Source organism: Tiliqua scincoides, chromosome 4 (assembly GCF_035046505.1).
Source record: "Tiliqua scincoides isolate rTilSci1 chromosome 4, rTilSci1.hap2, whole genome shotgun sequence".
Taxonomy (NCBI): Eukaryota; Metazoa; Chordata; class Lepidosauria; order Squamata; family Scincidae; genus Tiliqua; species Tiliqua scincoides.
In genome coordinates, this window is record NC_089824.1 from 96,510,311 (window position 1) to 96,531,753 (window position 21,443).

At 43.2% G+C, this 21,443-nt stretch overlaps 1 protein-coding gene across 2 annotated transcripts in view; it reads right to left on the reverse strand.

The window, feature by feature from the left end:
- The window catches only part of NFX1 (nuclear transcription factor, X-box binding 1), a 49,127-nt gene that overhangs the window by 8,175 nt on the left and 19,509 nt on the right, over positions 1-21,443 (reverse strand). The window contains exons 11-20 of one of the 2 annotated variants that reach the window (XM_066625231.1): positions 20,827-20,857; positions 17,421-17,503; positions 16,207-16,315; positions 15,600-15,719; positions 15,355-15,434; positions 13,419-13,649; positions 10,662-10,735; positions 3,627-3,728; positions 1,809-1,850; positions 1,291-1,389 (exon numbers count right to left, since the gene is read on the reverse strand). In XM_066625231.1, the coding sequence (XP_066481328.1) occupies positions 1,291-1,389; positions 1,809-1,850; positions 3,627-3,728; positions 10,662-10,735; positions 13,419-13,649; positions 15,355-15,434; positions 15,600-15,719; positions 16,207-16,315; positions 17,421-17,503; positions 20,827-20,857 (971 nt within the window). Of the gene's footprint in view, positions 1-1,290; positions 1,390-1,808; positions 1,851-3,626; positions 3,729-10,661; positions 10,736-13,418; positions 13,650-15,354; positions 15,435-15,599; positions 15,720-16,206; positions 16,316-17,420; positions 17,504-20,826; positions 20,858-21,443 lie in introns of those variants that run through there. The other variant, XM_066625232.1, reaches the window with a different exon arrangement.

The window sequence follows — 21,443 nt, forward strand, 5'->3', positions numbered from 1 at the left end:
TTAGTGAATATTGGTAATTGTTAGAAAAGAATTCTGTACTATTATTCCTTTCACGTTCTTACCTCTCCCTTCCCTTTGAATGCTAAGGCTATAGAACGGTGTGAATTAGGAGCTGGCCATACTAAAATGCCAAGTTAAATAAAGGAGTGGCATGGAGAGAGATAACAAAGAAGGAATCAACAGAGTTTAGGTATACAAGTTGTAAATCTGTTAGGTCAGGTACTTTAAGAAGAAAAGCACTCCTTGAATGTGAGCACAGACAGTGTCCAGCAGAAGATAATGGTACAACATTCTGACCTATTAGCAGGGAAGCCTCTCAAACCAGATGGACTTTCTTCAAGGCCCAAGAACACTGAGACAGGGAAAGTTGCAGGTATGTAAACAGTCTGTGTATCTTTCCTAAGAGTGTGCCTACTCAGGAGTGGCAATTTCCAGCCTTAGGGACAAAGAATGAGTGTCATATATGACCCCTTCAGGAGTAACTGCCCCAAGAGGATAGAGATGAAGCCAAAATGGGCAGAAGGCAAAAGTTTGCACCACTAAACTTCTCCCCAGAAGCCTCCCCGTATGTTGCAAGGCCACGCAGCTGGAATTGAAGCCTCATGCTTCAGCACTCCAGAGCTCAGTGATGGATGAAGTCACTGCTGAGTGCTCCAGAGTCGCCTCTGAGCAGCCACTGTAGGGCTCCACACACTCCCTGAAAAATATACAGGTAACATTGCTCCTCAGTATGGACTGGGTAATATCTATCAATTTTGGCCAGCTGAAAGAGAGAAGCAAGAACTGTCACCATGTGTTTTTCCAGCCCAGGTGTGACATATTTTCTGCCCCAGTCTGTATGAGAGAATGTAATCCTCAACTATTGTGTATCTGGTAAGAAAGGAAATGGCTGGGTGTGAATGCATGGGAATTGACTGGTGTGTGTCAAGAAGCTTGACAATTTCATAGTATTTGCATATCTTATTGTAATCAATAAAGTTAATTTAATTGATACTGCTCTCTTTGGAGTTGGCTTTTTCTCCCACACAATGGAAAAGATTCCACTTTATCATCTCCCCTTAAAGAGGAGTTTGATCAGTCCACCAATCTGGGCTTGCTTTGGGCCCAGCCACCTCAATGATGATGGAGAGGAAAAACTTTAAAAAGAATTGCTTAATGACTAGAAAGCAAAAATCCAAATAAATTTCCAACTATAACTGCTTGGCACTGAAGTCAGTGGGACAACCTGCTTGGGTGGGAATAACTCGTAATCACTGGGACATACATACCCCTAAAAGTAAGAATGCATACCTTCCATCTTCTTTCAAGGTATCACTGTATTTGGGTGCAGAAGCACGAACATTAAAGGGGTCAGAACTGTCATCGATATGAAGAGCCTCAGCAAACCGCCTAATTAAAAATTATCGAATATTTAAAAATTATATTTTATTCAAACACTTGACATGGCACATCACCCTGAATGATTCAAATAATTTCTGGTATTTTATATAACCTATGAGAGCAATCAATTCTCTGCCCAATAATCATAGTCCGTTTTCCCATACTATCTTACATATCCATGACATTAAGCCCCGATTGAGTTGTGGGCCTTTTTCCTATTGTTTCGCATGATTTGGATGCTTAAGGTTATTTTAGCCATTATATGCCAAACAAACAATTGGTCATTTACACAAGCAGGCAATTCCAGGATATTCCAGTTGCATCCTCTTGTTAGTTTTCATAGAACATTGTATTTCTGATATATCTTACTTAGATAAAAATAACTGAGTTGATCAGCAGCTCTATTAAAATTTAAAATCATTGCCTACCTGTTCCTTTCAAGAGCCAAACATTCTTCATCACACTGCAGTCTAGATGAGAAATAATGCAGCTAGTAATGGTGTTGCTTCAAAAATTGTTTCATCATTCCCATAGTTAATTTTTTTTAAGCAAACAGTGTCTTATCAGTAACTTGGCATGTCCCAGACTTGTTGCTGGACAAGATTAAGGCTGCAATCCTAACCTCACTTTTCTGGGAGTAAGTCCCACTGAACACAATCGGGCTTACTTCTGAGTAGACCTGGTTAGGATTGTGCCCTCATTCTGGTGGAGGAACTTCCCCTCTCACCACTTATAGACTACTGAAAAGTTTTCAGAACACAGCCACTAGAATTATCACAACGGTGATGAATTAAAATGAACAGCTTCTGCATCATGAATTCCATAGGCAATGCAAAACAGTTTTTAATGGGTAACTCTTAATAACTCTCTAAACCCGAGTCAGTAATTGGGGTCAAATATATTCTGATAAAGCTGCAGGGTGCGTGTGTGGAAATCATAAAACTGTTTTGTAAGTCTTCTGCAATTCTACTCTCAATTATGATGTAATCTGAATGGCTGCGAGGTATTCCAGGCCTCTCTCCCTTAATCTACTGAAACAACTGATGTGTTTATTTTTTCTGCCCCTACTGAAACATCATGAGGTGAGGTGATGTAGACTGCATCATCAGTGGATTGCAGTAAAAGCGAGACAGCAGCAGATTCGGGAAGGCCTTCACCCCGAATCTGCTGATGCTGCCTCCCTCTAGTTTACTATGGATGTGAGCTGCCTCACTAAAAGTAAGCTGATCGACTGGCTTCTTATCACACACTTTGTGTGGTTTCTTCAAATGCAGAAGTTTGTAACTTCTGGTTTGATTTACAAGGACCATACAAACAAAGGAGCTCCTTCACCCACACAGTCCCTTGAACCAGTAGTCCTGCACTTCCGCAACTGTAAAAAAACACATGAGTAGCATGGTAAGAGGCCTATTTTTTAATAAATAGTGCAGAGGCAGCAGCAGTGAACTTGAGGCAGCATTGGGCAGTGTTCTGGATTGTGCTGCCACTGCTAGAGAAGGCAAGCCAACAACAGAGGAGAGAACTAAGCAATATTGAGCCTTCTCCCTAGCAGACACTTTGCTTCCCTCCAAAGTTGACATAATAAGGCAGGCTCTACCTTCCTGGAATAAGAGCTGTGGTAGCCTGGTTTTCCCCAGGCTGGGACATATTTTTCCTGGCAAGCCCCTATAAGATCTGAGTAGCTACAAAGTGCTGTCTCCCAAAACGGTACAGCTAGAAGAGCTTGCTGTTCTGTTGTGTTGCTCCAGTAAGGAACAAGGGCTGAAAAGGCCTCATTATTATCAGACAAGAAAGAGGAGAATCTCTTATTAACCTTGTCTGCAAGGGAGCTGGATATTCATAATTTAACACTGCTGACGGGACTCACTTTAGTAATAGATATTTGGAATGTTAGCTTAACCCTGAAATTATAAAAAGCAGTCAAGTACTTAACAGTGCATCCAGTGTTTTGTTATCAAAGAAAACAATTGATGAGTAGACTAACACATTAGTTCTCCTTTTTGAAGACCAATGAACTATGTGATTAACTGTGTCAAAAATGAATTATGAACTGCAAGAAGTAAAAGCTGGGGTTTTTCATACTTCAAGAAAATCATAAAAATGAAACAATTCTTCAAGTGCTTCATTTTTATGACTGTCTTGGAGGATGTTTAACCTGATACAGTAAAGTTGCTGTTCAATCCAGAGTTAAATTTTTTAACCAGTGATCAGATTCTATTTAAGAATTTGTTTCATAATTCAATTACCTGGTTTGCTTCATTTCCTTTTTGGTAATCAATCTGCTTATCTCCACTGAATCTCCAAGCTGTGGATCTGCTAACTTGGAAGCTATGGAAATAGCAGCTATTCTGGAAGAGAATGATACAACATGAAACATCAAAAGGTCTTTTAAATGCAATTATAGAACTGTCCAGGGCCTGACTCACCTGGTGTGACTGGTGGGCCACAATACCCCCATGGAGCTGGCAACATGGCTGCCAGCATTGCAGTAGCACCCAGAATTGCACTGGCTGTTGGAGAGGCCTGCGGCCAAGAGTGGGAGCCGCCAACAACAGTGCTCGGCTGCCAGACATGCCCTAATGCACCAAGGCCCTGAATGACCAGGGACTGGGTGCCAGTGAGTAGCGTTGATGTCGTGTGCTGCAGGACAAGGATGGAGGCCCCATCTGACCTACCAGGAAGTCCCAGAAAAGGCTGAGTGACAAGGAAGGCAAACAGCATGAGGAACCCCAGCCAGACTAGGTAAAGACCAGGGAGCGGGGGAAGGGGAAGCCACCCACACAACAAGGACTCCTTTTGGGATGGGCAGTGGGCTGCACCCTTGAGGGCTCATATCAGGAGGTGTCCAGACAAGGGGTCACCTTGGGTCACATCTAGAGCACCTTGGGTACAGAGGCCCTGCTGAGAACGCTACAAGAACATTACGGGGTACATCAGATGAAAATGGGCAGGAGGTCTGGCTCAGTTGGTAGAGCTGCCGCCTTGTATGCTTGAAGATCTGAGGCTGCCAGTTCGAAACAACTGGAAGTACCCGCCAACTGACGACATGCTGATATACTGATGAGCTGACCCTCAGTGGCAGAGAGGAGTTGCCGTCAAGTGGAGTGTGGGAGGTAAAGGGCCAGAGAGAGACCAGACCAGGAAGGAATCCAACTGGAAAGAGGAGTTCTATGAAAGGCTAGGACTATTCAATTGTAAAAATCCCTACGGGGGTTTAGAACAGCCTGCCTATGTAAACCAGGTGGGTTGCCTGCCTGGGTGGGAAGTCTCGGGGCTGGAGGACGTCATCCTGGAGAGGAGGGAAACAATCCCCTAGGGGGGACCCCTTCTCCAGGGGATGGGCCCGTATCTGAACACACTCAGAATACTCCTCGGAGGGAGGGGGGTTGGGGGCTTCTTGTAGTGGGGGATTCGATTATTAGAAACACAGAGAGGGGGGTTTGCGACGGATGTGAGCACCGCATGGCGACTTGCCTGTCTAGTGCGAAGGTTGCAGACATCACTTCTCGTCTAGACAGGCTGGTAGACAGTGCTGGGGAGGAGGTAGTGGTTGTGGTGCATGTCAGCACCAACGACATGGGCAAGTATAGCCAGGAGGTCCTGGAGGCCAAATTTAGGCTATTAGGAAGGAAGCTGAAAGCCAGGACCTCAAAGGTAGTGTTCTCTGAAGTGCTACCTGTTCCACGCGCAGGGCCAGCTAGGCAGGTGGAGATCAGGGGTCTCAATGCGTGGATGAGACGGTGGTGCAGGGAGGAGGGGTTTAGATTCGTTAGGCACTGGGGAACATTTTGAGACAAGCGGGGCCTGTACAAGAGGGATGGGCTTTACTTGAACCAAAATGGAACCAGACTGCTGGCGCATAACATTAAAAAGGTGGCAGAGCAGCTTTTAAACTGATCCCTGGGGGAAGGCCGACAGGAGCCAAGGGGCATCCGGTTCCGGACTCCTCATCCCTATGGGATGAGGATGGGGAGGTTAGAGAACAACAAGACAAAGGCAGAGTAGGAGAAGAAATTGGGAATGGTAGCGTGATGGGATGTGATAGACGGTTTGGCACAGTGAGAGGATGCGGGGACAAAGGAGCGAATAAGCAGCTAGTCCTGGGGCATTCCATGTACAAATGCTTTTTTGCGAATGCCTGAGGTCTACGAGCAAAGATGGGAGAACTGGAATGTCTGGTGACAAAGGAAAACACTGACATAGTGGGCATAACGGAAACCTGGTGGAATGCGGAGAATCAGTGGGATACCGCAATCCTGGGCTAACAAACTCTACAGGAGGGACAGGCAGGGGCGTGTTGGAGATGGGGTGGCCGTTTATGTTAAGGAAGGCATAGAATCCAGCAAAGTAGAGCTTGAAGGTGGGTCCGACTCCACCGTAGAATCTGTGTGGGTTAAATTACCAGGCCTGTGGAGCAATGTAATACTGGGGGCGTACTATCGTCCTCCAGACCAGAAATCGGAAGGGGACCTTGAAATGAGGAAACAGATCAGGGAGGTAACAAGGAGGGACAGGGTTGTAATCATGGGGGACTTCAATTATCCTCATACTGACTGGGTCAATTTGTGTTCTGGTCACGAAAAGGAGACCGGATTCCTTGACATGCTAAATGACTGTGCCTTAGAGCAGCTAGTCATGGAGCCCACCAGAGGACAGGTGACTCTGGATTTAATATTGTGCGGTACACATGTCAATGTTATGGAGCCGTTGGGGAACTGTGATCATGCTGCGATCCGTTTCGACGTGCACGTCGGGGGAAGAATACCAGGCAAATCTCTCACAAAAACCCCTGACTTCCGACGGGCGGACTTCCCTCAAATGAGGAGGCTGGTTAGAAGGAGGTTGAAAGGGAAGGTAAAAAGAGTCCAGAGTGCATGGAGGCTGCTTAAAACAACAGTAATAGAGGCCCAAGAGGTGTATACCACAAAGAAAGAAGGGTTCCACTAAATCCAGAAGGGTGCCCGCTAACGAGGCAAGTTAGAGAGGCTGTGAAGGGCAAGGAAGCTTCCTTCCGTAAATGGAAGTCTTGCCCTAATGAGGAGAATAAAAAGGAACATAAACTGTGGCAAAAGAAATGTAAGAAGGTGATATAGGAGGCCAAGCGAGACTATGAGGAACGCATGGCCAGCAACATTAAGGGGAATAATAAAAGCTTCTTCAAATATGTTAGAAGCAGGAAACCCGCCAGAGAAGCGGTTGGCCCTCTGGATGGTGAGGGAGGGAAAGGGGAGATAAAAGGAGACTTAGAGATGGCAGAGAAATTAAATGAGTTCTTTGCATCTGTCTTCACGGCAGAAGACCTCAGGCAGATAGCGCTGCCCGAACGGCCCCTCCTGACCGAGGAATTAAGTCAGATAGAAGTTAAAAGAGAAGATGTTTCAGACCTCATTGATAAATTAAAGATCAATAAGTGACCGGGCGCTGATGGCATCCACCCAAGAGTTATTAAGGAATTGAAGAATGAAGTTGCTGATCTCGTGACTAAGATATGCAACTTGTCCCTCAAAACGGCCACGGTGCCAGAAGACTGGAGGATAGCAAATGTCATGCTGATCTTTAAAAAGGGAAAGAGGGGGGACCCGGGAAACTATAGGCCGGTCAGCCTAACATCTATACCGGGTAAGATGGTGGAATGCCTCATCAAAGACAGGATCTCAAAACACATAGACGAACAGGCCTTGCTGAGGGAGAATCAGCATGGCTTCTGTAAGGGTAAGTCTTGCCTCACAAACCTTATAGAATTCTTTGAAAAGGTCAACAGGCATGTAGATGCGGGAGAACCCACAGACATTATATATCTGGACTTTCAGAAGGCGTTCGACACAGACCCTCACCAAAGGCTACTAAAAAAACTCCAGTCAGGGAATTAGAGGACAGGTCCTCTCATGGATTGAGAACTGGTTGAAGACCAGGAATCACAGAGTGGGTGTCAATGGGCAATTTTCACAATGGAGAGAAGTGAAAAGCGGTGTGCCCCAAGGATCTGTCCTGGGACCAGTGCTTCTCAACCTCTTCATAAATGACCTGGAGACAGGGGTGAGCAGTGAGGTGGCAAAGTTTGCAGATGACATCAAACTTTTCCGAGTGATGAAGACCAGAAGTGATTGTGCGGAGCTCCAGACTGCCAGAATGGGCAGCAAAATGGCAGATGCGCTTCAATGTCAGTAAGTTTAAGGTCATGCACATTGGGGCAAAAAATCAAAACTTCACATATAGGGTGATAGGTTCTGAGCTGTCTGTGACAGATCAGGAGAGAGATCTTGGGGTGGTGATGAACAGGTTGATGAAAGTTTCGACCCAATGTGCGGCGGCAATAAAGAAGGCCAATTCTATGCTTGGGATCATTAGAAAAGGTATTGAGAACAAAACAGCTAATATTATAATGACGTTGTACAAATCTATGGTAAGGCCACACCTGGAGTATTGTGTCCAGTTCTGGTTGCCGCATCTCAAAAAAGACATAGTGGAAATGGAAAAGGTGCAAAAGAGAGCGAATAAGATGATTACTGGGCTGGGGCACCTTCCTTACGAGGAAAGGCTACGGCGTTTGGGCCTCTTCAGCCTAGAAAAAAAGGCGCCACAGGGGGGACATGATTGAGACATACAAAATTATGCAGGGGATGGACAGAGTGGATAGAGAGATGCTCTTTACAATCTCACATAACACCAGAACCAGGGGACATCCACTAAAATTGAGTGTTGGGAGAGTTAGAACAGACAAAAGAAAATATTTCTTTACTCAGCGTGTGGTTGGTCTGAGGAACTCCTTGCCACAAGATGTGGTGATGGCGTCTGGCCTGGACGCCTTTAAAAGGGGATTGGACAAGTTTCTGGAGGAAAAATCCATTACGGGTTACAAGCCATGATGTGCATGTGCAACCTCCTGATTTTAGAAATGGGCTATGTCAGAATGCCAGAGGCAAGGGAGGGCGCCAGAATGAGGTCTCGTTATATCGTGTGCTCCATGGGGCATTTGGTGGGCCACTGTGAGATACAGGAAGCTGGACTAGATGGGCCTATGGCCTGATCCAGTGGGGCTGTTCTTATGTAACCGCCTTGGATTAAAGTCCGAGGAGAAATCTGACGACCAAAGAAAGGCGGTATATAAATACCTGTATAAACAAACAAACAAACAAACAAACAAACAAACAAACAAACAAACAAACAAACAAACAAACAAATAAAACAGTGACTATGTATGTACAACCTGAATGAGGGGAACATTACCCTCTGAAAACACCGCCTTTCCTGAATGAAATATTTTCCACCATCAAAGACGTTAGAAAATAAACTAAGATTTCCATAAGAGATTTCTTCCATAATTGCCCTAAATCAACCTTTGGTATGAATTCAGCTATCCAAAGAACTTAAAGTACCATCCATAGTTCAGACATTAATGGTCTGAGGGTCCAATACTATCCAACTTTCCAGTATTGATGCAGCAGTGCCAGCAGGGTGTGTGCTGCATCCTGGGGGGGGGGGGTCACTGAGGCCTCCTCAAGGTAAGGAAAATTTGCTCTCTTATTTGGATCTGCAGTGCAGATGCATCAGTGCCAGGAAGTTGGATACGATTGGACCCTGGGACACCAAACTGTAACATAAGTAAAAGGACATCCTAGTTTTCCTGACCAGATTTGGCAAAAGTAATTAGGTTTTTAAAATTACTACAAATTTAAAATAATTTTTCTAATTCTTGCAGAACATAAAATATATTCTCTTGCAGAACATACAGTTGACAAAAAGAAATTCTAAACCAGGGTTTGGATTTATGTTCAATTTATTCATTCTCTTGCTATTAACTGCTCACAGTTAGTAAAGAAAGATTTATTTATATTTATACAGGTATTTATATACTGCCTTTCTTTGGTGGTCAGATTTCTCCTCAGACTTTAATCCAAGGCGGTTTACATAGGCAGGCTGTTCTAAACCCCCGTAGGGATTTTTACAATTGAATAGTTCTAGTCTTTCATAGAACTCCTCCTTCCAGCTGGATTCCTTTCCGGTCTGGCCTCTCTCTGGCCCTTCGCCTCCCACGCTCCACTTGACGGCAACTCCTCTCTGCCACTGAGGGTCAGCTGATCAGTATATCAGCGTGTCGTCAGTTGGCGGGTGCTTCCAGTTGTTTCGAACTGGCAGCCTCAGATCTTCAGGCATACAAGGCGGCAGCTCTATCAACTGAGCCAGACCTCCTGCCAATGGACAAGATCTGGACAAAAAGATCTGGACAGTGGTCCCTCTGTACCTGAGGGGGATCTGTTCCCAGACGCAACTGGGACTTCTGGTTGCATCTGGGAGGTCTTTGAGTCTCTTCAGCAATGGCCTCAGCATACACGCATATTCAAATCTGCGGATGCCGAGCCCACAGATAAGGGGGGCCCACTGTACTGAATAGATGAGTTTGGGGATAAATAAAATGATACACTATATAGTTGTGAAAAATATAACTGCACACCAACAAAACCATACTAATATATTCTTAATATTAAACCAGTGATTCCCAAACTTTTTAGCATTGGGACCCATTTTTTAAAATGACACTCTAATAGTACCCAACTAGCTTTATGAGACTAAAAAAGTTTTACTTCATCAGTCACTCAAGCCACTGTTTTTATCCTTTTTATTATGGTAGGGGGATCAGGACCACACTGGTGGTCTTACGTTCCCCTTTCCCCTGGCCTTCGATAAGAGCAGAGGCATACTTGCCTACTCATGCTGCTTTGTTTCTGTTTCCATAGGGCCCAATACATTTTCCTTGTCAGCTTGGAGAAGGGAGGCTTCCTTCTCAAATGTTTTTGGCACTAATCAGATTGGGACCATTCTGGTGTTACTGCATTCCTCTTGGCCTGCCTTTCAAAGTGGACTGAGGCAAGTTTGCCTACTCTCAAATTAACATGCACAAGCGGTTCAGTCACTTTCCACAGGGCTCAATACATTTTCCTTGTCAGTTTCAGTTTCGCAACCCACCAACAGTCAGGTCACAAGCTAAAGGTGACCCACAGTTTGGGAGACACTGTATTTCACATTTGTTAGCCATACATTTTTTAACTTATTTAACATTTATATATTGCTACCTTTTGCACTTGTTTATGAAACAAACACCATATTAACAAGAAACCAAGTCAAAACTATCACCACCATTAAAAATCTCCAGCCTGCTAAAGTAAAACAATAAAATGCAGTGTACACTCCTGACAGCTGGATGAGATACTTTCATGTGTTTTTCTTTAGAAAAAGAATTATTGCAGGAAGATTGTCAAGAAAAAAATATAGTATAAATGTACCTTTGATAAGTACTGGATGCTTCTGAACATATCATAGTCTCCTTTCGTCTTCCACATTCGCACTGAAGTTCCACCTATTATATTACAAAAAAACAGTAATTAAACATTTCCCTTAATGCCAGGAATTTAAAATTCCAAAATACATGCTGACTGAAATCCACAACTAAGTATGCCTGGAATGCCAAAAATGCAATTAATTAATTTGCCCTTTTAAAGATAGAAATGTATAAAAAATTTAACCATCATACTACAGGTCCAGCCTATTTATACAGAGATTTTTTATACATGGATTTGACTCAACACGAATGGCCCCTGCAAATGATAAGGAATGTGCTGACCCCTGGAGAAGGGGAAAAATGCATCCCTTTAAAATCAGTTTTAAAAACTGAACAGTCCTCCTTAATGAGAGAGAGAGGGCAGATGGCTGACAATCCATCAATCCTTCTCTTGCCTGCAGACCCCTTCCTTCCCGAGTGAAAGAAAGGTGATCATTTTGCATTGGTGAAGGGAGGGGCTGAGTGAAGTGCTGATGGATTGTCTTCTTAATGACTCTTATCTTAGAGTCAAAAGGTCAGCAAAGCTGTTTTTCCAATCACTGGAGCAAAGGAACTTTGTTTTTTAAATTGATTTGCTATAGTACGTTTTTTGTTATCCACATGAGTGCTTAGAATGGAACCCACTGTGAATAATTAGTCTCAACCTGTATATCTTTTCCAACTTTTAGGAGACTGTAGACCTTGGAGGCAAAAAAATTTGGAATATTCATGTACCACAGGCTGAGCAGACTGAGCGCTGGACAGAGGCCGCTAGTGAGGGAGTGCATATTCCTGCAGTTGCCAGCCAGCTCTTCTGGGCTTGTCCAGCTTCCATGCTGCTCGGGGTCTGCCCATGACTGCCCAGGGAGGTCCCTCGTCCCCCCTTGATGGTCATGCGTGGACCCCAAGCAGTGCTGCAAGGTCCAGTGCAGCGGCTGGCTACGTGGCTAAATGAGCCCAGAAGAGCTGGCCAGTTGCTGCAGGAGCATGCCTCTCTTGGTGAGGGAATGTGTCAGCAAAGTTCTTAGCTCCTACAGCTGACAGCTGGCTCTTCTGCAGCACACCAACTGAGTCCCCATCCACCTCCAGGCCACCCAAGATCATACTGGAGCTCACACAAGAGTGGGGCAGCCCTGGAAGTGATTGGTGTGCAGGCGCAACCCAGAGAGGGTAAGATTGGCGTGACACTATGCCATAGGGGTGACGGCTGCACCAGCTGCCATGGCTCCTGAGGATGCCTCTAGAGGCAGTTATTAAAATTAAGATTTTGGGGGGGGTGAGATCTCTGGGACCACTTTTCAAATTCTTGTGAACCATTTGTGGTCCATAGACCACTGGTTGGAAACCACTAATATAATAAGAAGCAACCCAAAATATTAGGATCCACTATGATAAAATATATAGTTTACCATTCTTGTCTAGGGAATGACAAAATGGAGCATATCTATAAAAGAGACAGTCAAAAAACCCAAATTTTGCACTGTATTATCATGCCCAATTTAAAGCTCCTAGAAGAGTAAGTCCTATGCATATCTACTCAGAAGTACACCATGGTGAGCTCAATGGGACATATTCTCAAATAGGTTTATATGGATTAATGTCTAACAGTGCAATCCTGAGCTGCCCATTGTTTCGGGACTGCTGCAGCATCGAAACAGCTGCCGTGGCATCCTACATGCAACAAGGCACCTGCCGGCAGTTCCTCGGGGGAAGGGGACTTTTGTCCCCCTCCGCCGGGTAAGGCAAGTAGCCCCATAATGGGGCTCCTTGAGTCTGCGGCAACTCTTAGGCTGCTGTAGAATCAAGAGCCTCCGTGTTGGGCCGAGACTCTGGATGCAGAGGAGCAGAGCTCCTTGGGGAGCTCCTCCCTCCCCAACACAGCTCATCCCGACCCTCCCTCACCCTCCGTCCACCTCCCCCATCCCAGAATGCCTCCTCTCCGCCTCCCCCCTACACCCCCACCTATACCACCCACTGGTTTGGGCGGCTATGGAATGGCAGAGATCCACCAGAGTTAGCCCAGTACTGGCCAACACTGAGCTAGTACTGGTGCTGAGAGCTGCAAACGTGACTTACGGCATGTTTGCAACACTCAGCGCCGGCAGAGGGTCAGTGGTAAGAGCTCAGGATTCGGCTCTAAGGGCCCAATCCTATCAAATTTTCCCATGCCAGTGCAACCATGCCACTGAGGCATGCGCTGCATCCTGTGGTGGGGAGGCAGTCACAGAGGACTTCTCAAGGTAAGGGAACATTTGTTACCTTAGGGTTGCATTGCAGCTGCACCAGTGCTGGAAATTTGATTAGCATTGGGCCCTAAGTCACTCAAAGCAAAGATAAATGCTTTTCAGTATGACACCTCTCAATCCGTCAACTGGAAAACGATACCACAAGAATATTGGGAGCAAGTAGAACAATCACACAAACAAGATTTAGGCTGATATTTTAATGCCTCCCTTAGAAAATAAAGAAGCGATCAGTACAAATCACTAGCAAGCAGAACAGTTCAGGTACACAGAACCTCCATATATCCCTGCGACAAAATACAAATATTTCAGCTTTTATAGTTTGTAGACTAGGTCATAAGGGAAGCATACCATTTCAGCAAAATATCCCAAGCCATCATTATGGAATTTAAAACCGTATTTTAATAAATATTTTGCTACTAATCAAATTTAGTTTCTCGCCCATGTGAGAGTTTCAAAATAATTTCTACACCACCTACCTTTGCGCTGCAAGATGTTGTCGGACAAGGTAAAGATGGATGACAGGGAGACGTACATGGATGATTACAGTGAAGTCTAAGAATAGTACATGGTTGTCTGCACTCTTCGTCTATGAGGCATTCCCCTTTGTGGCAGATCCTCTTACATTTGTGCATTCCACATTTTAACATTCGATCGCAGGGAAGACCACAGGAGATGTCAGTGAGGTAACAGGGAATATTGTTCCGCAACTGAGTCAGGAAGAAAACACAAAGAAATTGATACTGAACAATACTGGAAGAGGTTATTTAAGAATATCATTACTGGAATATTTAAAACGACATATATGACATTTATAACATGAAATCAAAAGGCCTGTTTCTTACTGTGGAAATCACTTAGTCCAACCCCCTTCTCAGCACAGGTGACTACATATCCCTGGGACCCATATCCCTGACAGGTGTCGATCTGTAAGAAAACCTCCAAGGAGGAGATGCCCACAACTGCATGAGGCAGGCTGTTCCAGTGCTGGACAGAGTTATTAAATTTTTTTCTCATGTCTCCCTATAGTTTCAGCTCACTGGTTCTAGTTCTGCCCTCAGGAACCACAGGAACTCTCCCCTTAATAAGTGCACATAATAAAATAGCAGCACATTCTTCCCTAGTGCCCCAACACTTTCTTGTGACTCTTTTGGATTGTAAGCCTTCAAGACAGGGACCTGTTTTTTTTTAAACTCTATAATAAAGAGTCATGAACATGGATGGCTGTATCTAAACCAGGGGTCCCTAAACTTTTCGGCCGAAGGGCTGCATCAAATATCTGGCACGGTGTTGAGGGCCGGGGAAAAAAATTAAATGTAAAATTTAAATAAATATATTAGAGATGAAACTTAGATGAATGACTGAAATGAATGAATAAATGGGCTCAGATGTCCAGGATTTCTCCAAACACCAACACAGCCCAAGAAATAAAGCACAAACACTTAAATGGACCCCCATTGCCCCACCCAACAAGCACAACTCTGATTGTGTTTGGTCAACTGGGCCAGAGGCTCTCAGGGGACCAGAGGCTGGCCGCGGGCCGGACAGAGGCACTCTACAGGTTGCATCTAGCCCCCGGGCTGGGGTTTGGAGACCTTGATCTAAACTAATAAAAGTAATCGCCTACTGGTCACCTACTGGACTGCAGTCAAAAATGAAACTATCTTCACTAAGTCTGATTATTATCTCCCTTCACAATACCATAGATTGGGGTGCCCAAACCCCAGCCTAGGGGCCATTTACAGCCCTTAGGGGCTCCTAATCAGGCCCGCAGGGAGCCCCCAGTCTCCAATGAGCCTCTGGTCCTCCGGAGACTTGCTGGAGTCCATGCTGGCCTGACGCCATTGCTCTCAATGTGAGGGCGAATGTTCCACCTCTCATGTGAGCTGTGGGTCAAGGGCTCCCTCCTCTGCTTGCTGTTTCACATCAGTGATGCAGCAGTGGCAGTGAAGGAAAAGCAAGGCCAGCCTTTCTTTCACTGCAAGGTTGGCCTTTCCTTCACCTTTTATAGGCCTTAGCTATTGTAAGACCTTCATTCACTCATATAAGTTCCATCTCAAATATAGTCATTTATGTAAATTTATTCAAATTTGAAATGTAAATTTTTTTCCTGGTCCCCAACACAGTGTCAGAGAGAAGATGTGGCTCTTGTGCCAAAAAGTTGGGATACCCCCGCCATAGATTTACATGAGTGAAACTAATCACAACAAGTTTATGACCCTTAACTTTGAACTGAAATGTATCCTTCCTCCTAATTCCCTTCATTCTCAGTTATAAAATGTATCTCCTACAAGGTGATAAACCACCCCAGTTCAGCAGTTCATTGCAGAAATACATTTTCAGTTTTTTAAAAAATAGTGTGAACCTTAGAAACAAGATAGCTTTATGGAACAATGGTTGAACCCACACACTTACTTCATGCCTTCCCATACACCATTTCTGAACGAGGTATGTACATGGTGGACACTTCTCTTCACTGTGACAGGAATGATACACTACACAAGAGAACATTTAAAAATGTCTTTTAGTAATATAAAGAAAGGCTTCAAGATGGCATATCTTCATTAAAACAAATTCAAATATATCCTCAGATTTTAGCAGAAATTGTTTGACAATTTAAAAAAGCAAAACATACAACACAGTTTTTATCTAGGTCTTACCTGGATGATCACATTCATGAGGTCTGGTACATGATTTTTTACATTCTGGTGGTCGAGTACCACAAGGTATTGGAGGGTAAATCACTGATTCACCACAATAACAAGTCAATTCCTCAAAACCTGAAATGAATAAAATCAGACTAGTCACTGCATGATCAGGATCAGCTCTGCATACATCATATGTATGGAGTTGCTCTCATCATAGCTATGAGTAAGGAAATCCACACACATCAGGAGTGACATCAATACGTTGGAGTTTAAGGTTCTGTACACACACAATCTTCAGTGCATATGCATAATTGTGTGCAGGATTTTAAAAATAAGTGCATGTATAATGGGGGAGGTCAGAAGACTCTAAATTGAAATAAAATAAATTTTATGTAAGGTAGGAAAAAACTTGTAGACCTATTATCTGAAAAACCCAACAGACCGGTCTACAGATAACTATGTCTATAGACAACAAGCACTTATTTAACATAAGCTAGTCCCAACTAGGTGAAAGGAAAGCAAATGCCATAGGACTTTGCTGCAGCTAACCTTTGCTGAATTATGCCCTGCAATGTTAACATTGACACTTGGAGGACATACAATCCTGATAGGTACTCACTTGTCTGCCAACACTTCTGACAGTTGCCACGGTGACAAGGTTCTTCACATCTGTGGATATCACAATTGAGTTTGCGTCCACAGATAAGAGAGCATTTGTGTTCCTTATCCTGCCAAAAAAGTCAAGTGATGAGCAACTACAAATGACAAAAATATCAAATCACTCCTGATCAAAGATATATAGAAAGATTTGGTTTTCTACAATACTAACAGTGAAAGGAACGTTCTATCAACATTAATGCAGTAGGAAATCACTAGTCAAGACTGGGTTGACAGATGGTACCTAAATCACACAAGATAACCTTAAATATAATAAAAAGTCTCAACAACCCCTTTTATATCAACTACAAAGTCTTCCTGCCAATATGAGTGTTCCAAAATTATAGCACTAATGCCAAGCACACAACAGGTTTTCGTACGTGTATTCTAGACCTCCAAAGGCTCAATAAGGACATCTGTTTTATGATTAGAGTGACAAACAATGTTTACTTGCACATTTGGTAATCCGTGAAATTTGATATTTAGCAAAGTCTTATGCCAACCCACTCTTAACTGCTAAGGAACAGAGTCACTAAAATGTCTCCCTGACAGACCTCTTGTCTAAAACTAGGGTGATCTTCTTAGTACTATTTTAATTAATACATTTATATCCTGCAATTTGTGTTGCAAAACAGGCACTTCAAGGTGGTTAACAAATCAAAACCAATAGTATAAACCACATAATACAGTCAGCCTGCATCTTACGCAAGAGCTACGATGGGGTGTTACACCAAAATCGCCGTTTCCGCAACAGAGACAATGTGTACACCTGTGGGTCGGGCAAAAATGGGTTAAAGACAAATACATACAGTCTCTTTAAGAACTAAATGTACAGTGCAAGAAACACAGAGACCAACGACACAGCAGCTTCATTCTCTAATTTCAGGTTCAATCTTTAGCAGATTTAAACTATTGTTTTTCTCTATCTTTTTTTCAGGAGGTCAAGTTCATATAATTGAATTACTGTGAGTCAGTCACGTAAAATGCAGGTCCACTCTATTTCATTTTTCAAACAAAAAAGTTGAATGGTAGGTAAACCTCAGGGGAAGAATAGAAGCAAACAATTCACAGAAGCTATTGGCCAGATTTTCTAATGCTAATAAAAAATCCAAACAATTGAAAGAAATAAATTCATTACGCACCAATAAATTCCTCATACCACATACATAAACTTACCACACAACAAACTTCGTTACACTTGTGTCGTCCACATGACAGTTTCTTGTTGCATCGTTTGTCACACAAAAACGCAGCTTTAGCTACAAAAAAAAGAAGTAGTTAAATGACCTTGGATACAATCCTATGCACATTTTGTGGCAAGTATGGCAACAGTTTTTTTCATTATTTCAATTTCATTTTCTCTTGTATTATGCCCTTGTATCGTAATCATGGACAATATAAATGATGTCAGGAAGCACCACTCAAGTCAATCTTGTGTGCCCATAAGCAATACTGCCAACCTGTCAGCGCTTCAAGGACTCTTGTACTATAGATCCATATTTATAAATTGATATATTTATGCTGATTTATATCCCACCTTTCCCCCAAAGAGCACCCAAGGCAGCTCACAGCAATACCAAAATACATATGAAACACACATTTTGCTGTCTTAAGACCCATTCCTGGGTATATCTGGGGCACTCATTCCAAAATTGGCATCAGTTTGCCCTATCTTATCTAGTTATGGAGATATGGCCTAGCTTCATTAATGAATGGTTCAAGCAGCTTCCTTGTGAAGAAGCCATGGTGTAGACTACCACACAAGGAAGTTGCTTGAACCATTCACTAATGAGGCTATGCCATATCTCCAAAATTAGACAAGATAGGGCAAAACCGATGCCATATTTGGAATCAGCATCCCAAATTCATACAAAACCACTGTAAATTTTGAAAAAACTTTCACGGGAACTACTTCACAGAAGAGGATTGAAGATCCTCTGGAAGCATGTTCCAAAGGTACAGTGCAACAACAGAGAAGGCCCTGTTTCCCGATACCATCCCTTTTACTTCAGATGGCAGCAGAACTCTTAGTAGGGTCCTGCCAGATAACCTAAGGCAGCAGGATAACCTGCCAGATAACCTAAAATAGCAGGTGCCAAACCCAGGCCTATGGGCCAGATCCAGCGCCTGGAGAAAGCCTTCACCATTGTGCGCAATGCGTACCATTCTGTGCTACTCTAGCTGATCTCATCAGAAAGTCGCACGAGGCAGCCACTTCTGCCCCAAAATCAATGGGTAGCAAAAGACAACAGGCAGCAGCACAGAATGGTAAGCGCCATACATGACAGTGAAGGCTTTTCATTACATAGCAGTCTGCAGTTTAGACACCACTGACCTAAGGGGATGGGCTAGATATATATCCCCAAATGAATAATATAAACTCTGGACGCCACTTTTCTTGAAACTCAAGTTAAGCCCCAAATCCCATCCTTATTATTAAGAATATATATAAACCACTTTTCAACAGCAATAGTTCACAAAGCAGTTTACATAGGTTTTGCATTTCAAATCATACACCTGGAGAAGATAACCCAGGGATTCCCAAAGTGTGTCTCAGGATGCCTTAAGGCTTTGCAGCACACTCCCAGGGATGTCCCTGGTCACGTCTCCTACCTGTTACCCCACAGTAGTTGATTCCGTGGATAAGAAGGACCCACTGTATTTATTCCCATTAGCTTTGAATTACATCTCTGTGTTTTAGATTTTATAGCCTTCCCCCAGGTTGTTTTAAGCTATAACTGGCTGCCTCCTCTATTGGTTGTTTTTACCCTTGCTTTTAAAGTGCTATCAGTCATGGAATAGAAACATTACTGTTCTAAAGTTACAGCTGGCCTGCATCTTACACACAATTGACTTGCATGAATTCAAGTATACAACCCCTCCCAAAACAAAAGGCAGAGAAAAACAACAGTTTAAATAGCGCAAGTGATTCTGCTTGTCATTTGATCCATTTATGTTCTAAGGCAGTGGTTCCCAAACTGGTGGATTACAATCCACCAAGGGAACCGGAAAAAGACCATTCACCCTTAATGGGAGTGGACAAGAAATTGGCAGCAATGCAATCATACTGCTGGGAAAACAAGTGTTCTTCTAACTTACTTGGGGGTCGCTATGGCTCTCCAGAAGGTCTGGGGAGCTTGTGACCCCCTCTGCAGCACTCCTCATATCTCCAAAATCCTGTAAAAAGGAAAAAAAACCCACTTCCGGTTTTGCAATACAAACAGGAAGCAGTTTTTCCCCTTTTTAATAGGAATCTGGAGGTGCAGAGAAAGTTGCAGAGGAGGTCCACAGGCTTCCAGAGAACCACAGTAACCCCCAGGTAAGTTAGAAAACTTAAGTAAGAAAGTTTAACTTACTTAATGCAATTGAGTTGCTGCCCCTCCCCATGCAAGTCTTAACAGGGTTCTCAAATTCCAAGTTTGAGAACCCCTGCTCTAAGGTGAACCTAAAATGAGAAAATGAAGTTGCTTCCCTCAGTCATTTCAGTTCCCATGTGTCTCTTGAACTGTGTTTTTAGTTCTTAAAGAGACAGGACATTTGATGGAGTTTCAACTATATGTTATTTTGGTTTCACATGCCAACTTTGGAATGTATCCCTCTCATAAAATGTGGACCAACTGTATATTGTAATACATATTAATTTTTTAACTTCTATTCTGTAAGCTGTCTTGGGTTACCTATCAGGGATAAGAAAAGTAGAATATAAAATACTTCAAATAAATAAATGAAACTCACTAGGATATAAAATTATTATAAGACAGATATGGGCAATCCTTGAAAAATATCATGACTCTATGCTTTCAAATAACCAAAGGGAAACTGACTTAATGTTATCAGTATCTTTTGGACATAACACAGTAGCACCTATTTCCCCCCCTCTGCAACACTTTTTCGCAACCAAGAAGAACAAGCACAGAGGCCTTGATCCAGAGTTCTTTATACACATAGGGATCCCAGTGCTGGCTATGATACACAAAATTTTGCAAGTAAAGGTGATGCCTTCCCTTTTAACAGCCAGCAACTGAAAGCCCTGGCAGAGTGTAGAGAATGGACACTGTGGATTGCAACCAATGCCTGGGATTCAAAGCACTGTGAGCAGAAATGCCCCCAGGCCTCCTCCTCTCACTACAGCCCCCTGTACCACCTGAAAAGCTGCTCTTAATGCTTAAGATACCCTCTAGAACAGAGATTTTCAACCACTGTGCCATGGCACATTGTTGTGTAGCAAATCTGCAAGTGTGCTGCAGGAGTTTAGGAGAGGGACATATATTAGGAGGTGGGAGCCCCCAGCTGGCAGTGTGGTGTGCCTTGTCAACTGTGAAAGATCCAATGGTGTGTCTGAACAATTTTAGCACTTTCTCAGTGACTCATGGAATGAAAATGATTGAAAATCACTGTGCTAGAAGAGTATAGCATGTAGCGGGGGGGGGGGGGAATTGGGAGGGTCCACTCTTTTATGAGAAATATCCTTCCATTCACACAGTGCACCTTTGTATCCAAGATAGTAAATTTAGATATCATACATGCTTCTGCCTCATAAGGATACTAGCATACAATGAAAGATTAGGTTAAAATTATTTACCTTGATTTTTCAGAGAGGCACAGGGAACTTCCTAAAAAACAAAATAAAACTGGGTTGTTGCTAAAGTATGTATAATTAGATAGACATTAATGGAAGCTTAATGTATGGTATGGTATGGTACATGGTATGGTACCTGAAATATTACCATATGGTAATGGTATGGTACCATTACCATACCATTGGTATGGTATGGTACCTGAAATGTACCATATTTCATGGTATGGCATGGTAGCTGAAATATTATATTTTAATCACTACAAGAGTCCTGTACATTACAAATTCTTACTGTGCCAAGATTTTCAGCTTTGCAACAGTTCTTGTTTAAAAATTGAACAATTTGATCAATAGGTTCAGTGGGTTGCGAGGAGAGCGAGAATGACACCAGAAATGCATAAAACGAGTCAGGTTACAACATAAGGGGAGAGCAGTTCAAGATAACAATATGCATTTCACTGTCGACAAGCAACCTGCAAATACCAGCCTACAGCAAATACCAGCTGAGAATTCCAATACACAAGACCTCAAAGGAGTTCATAGAGACAGCAACTTTTTCCAGGTAAAGCATCAAATATATCAGAAACAAGCCGCACCATAGGCTTCTCAGCCCCAGGGGTCAG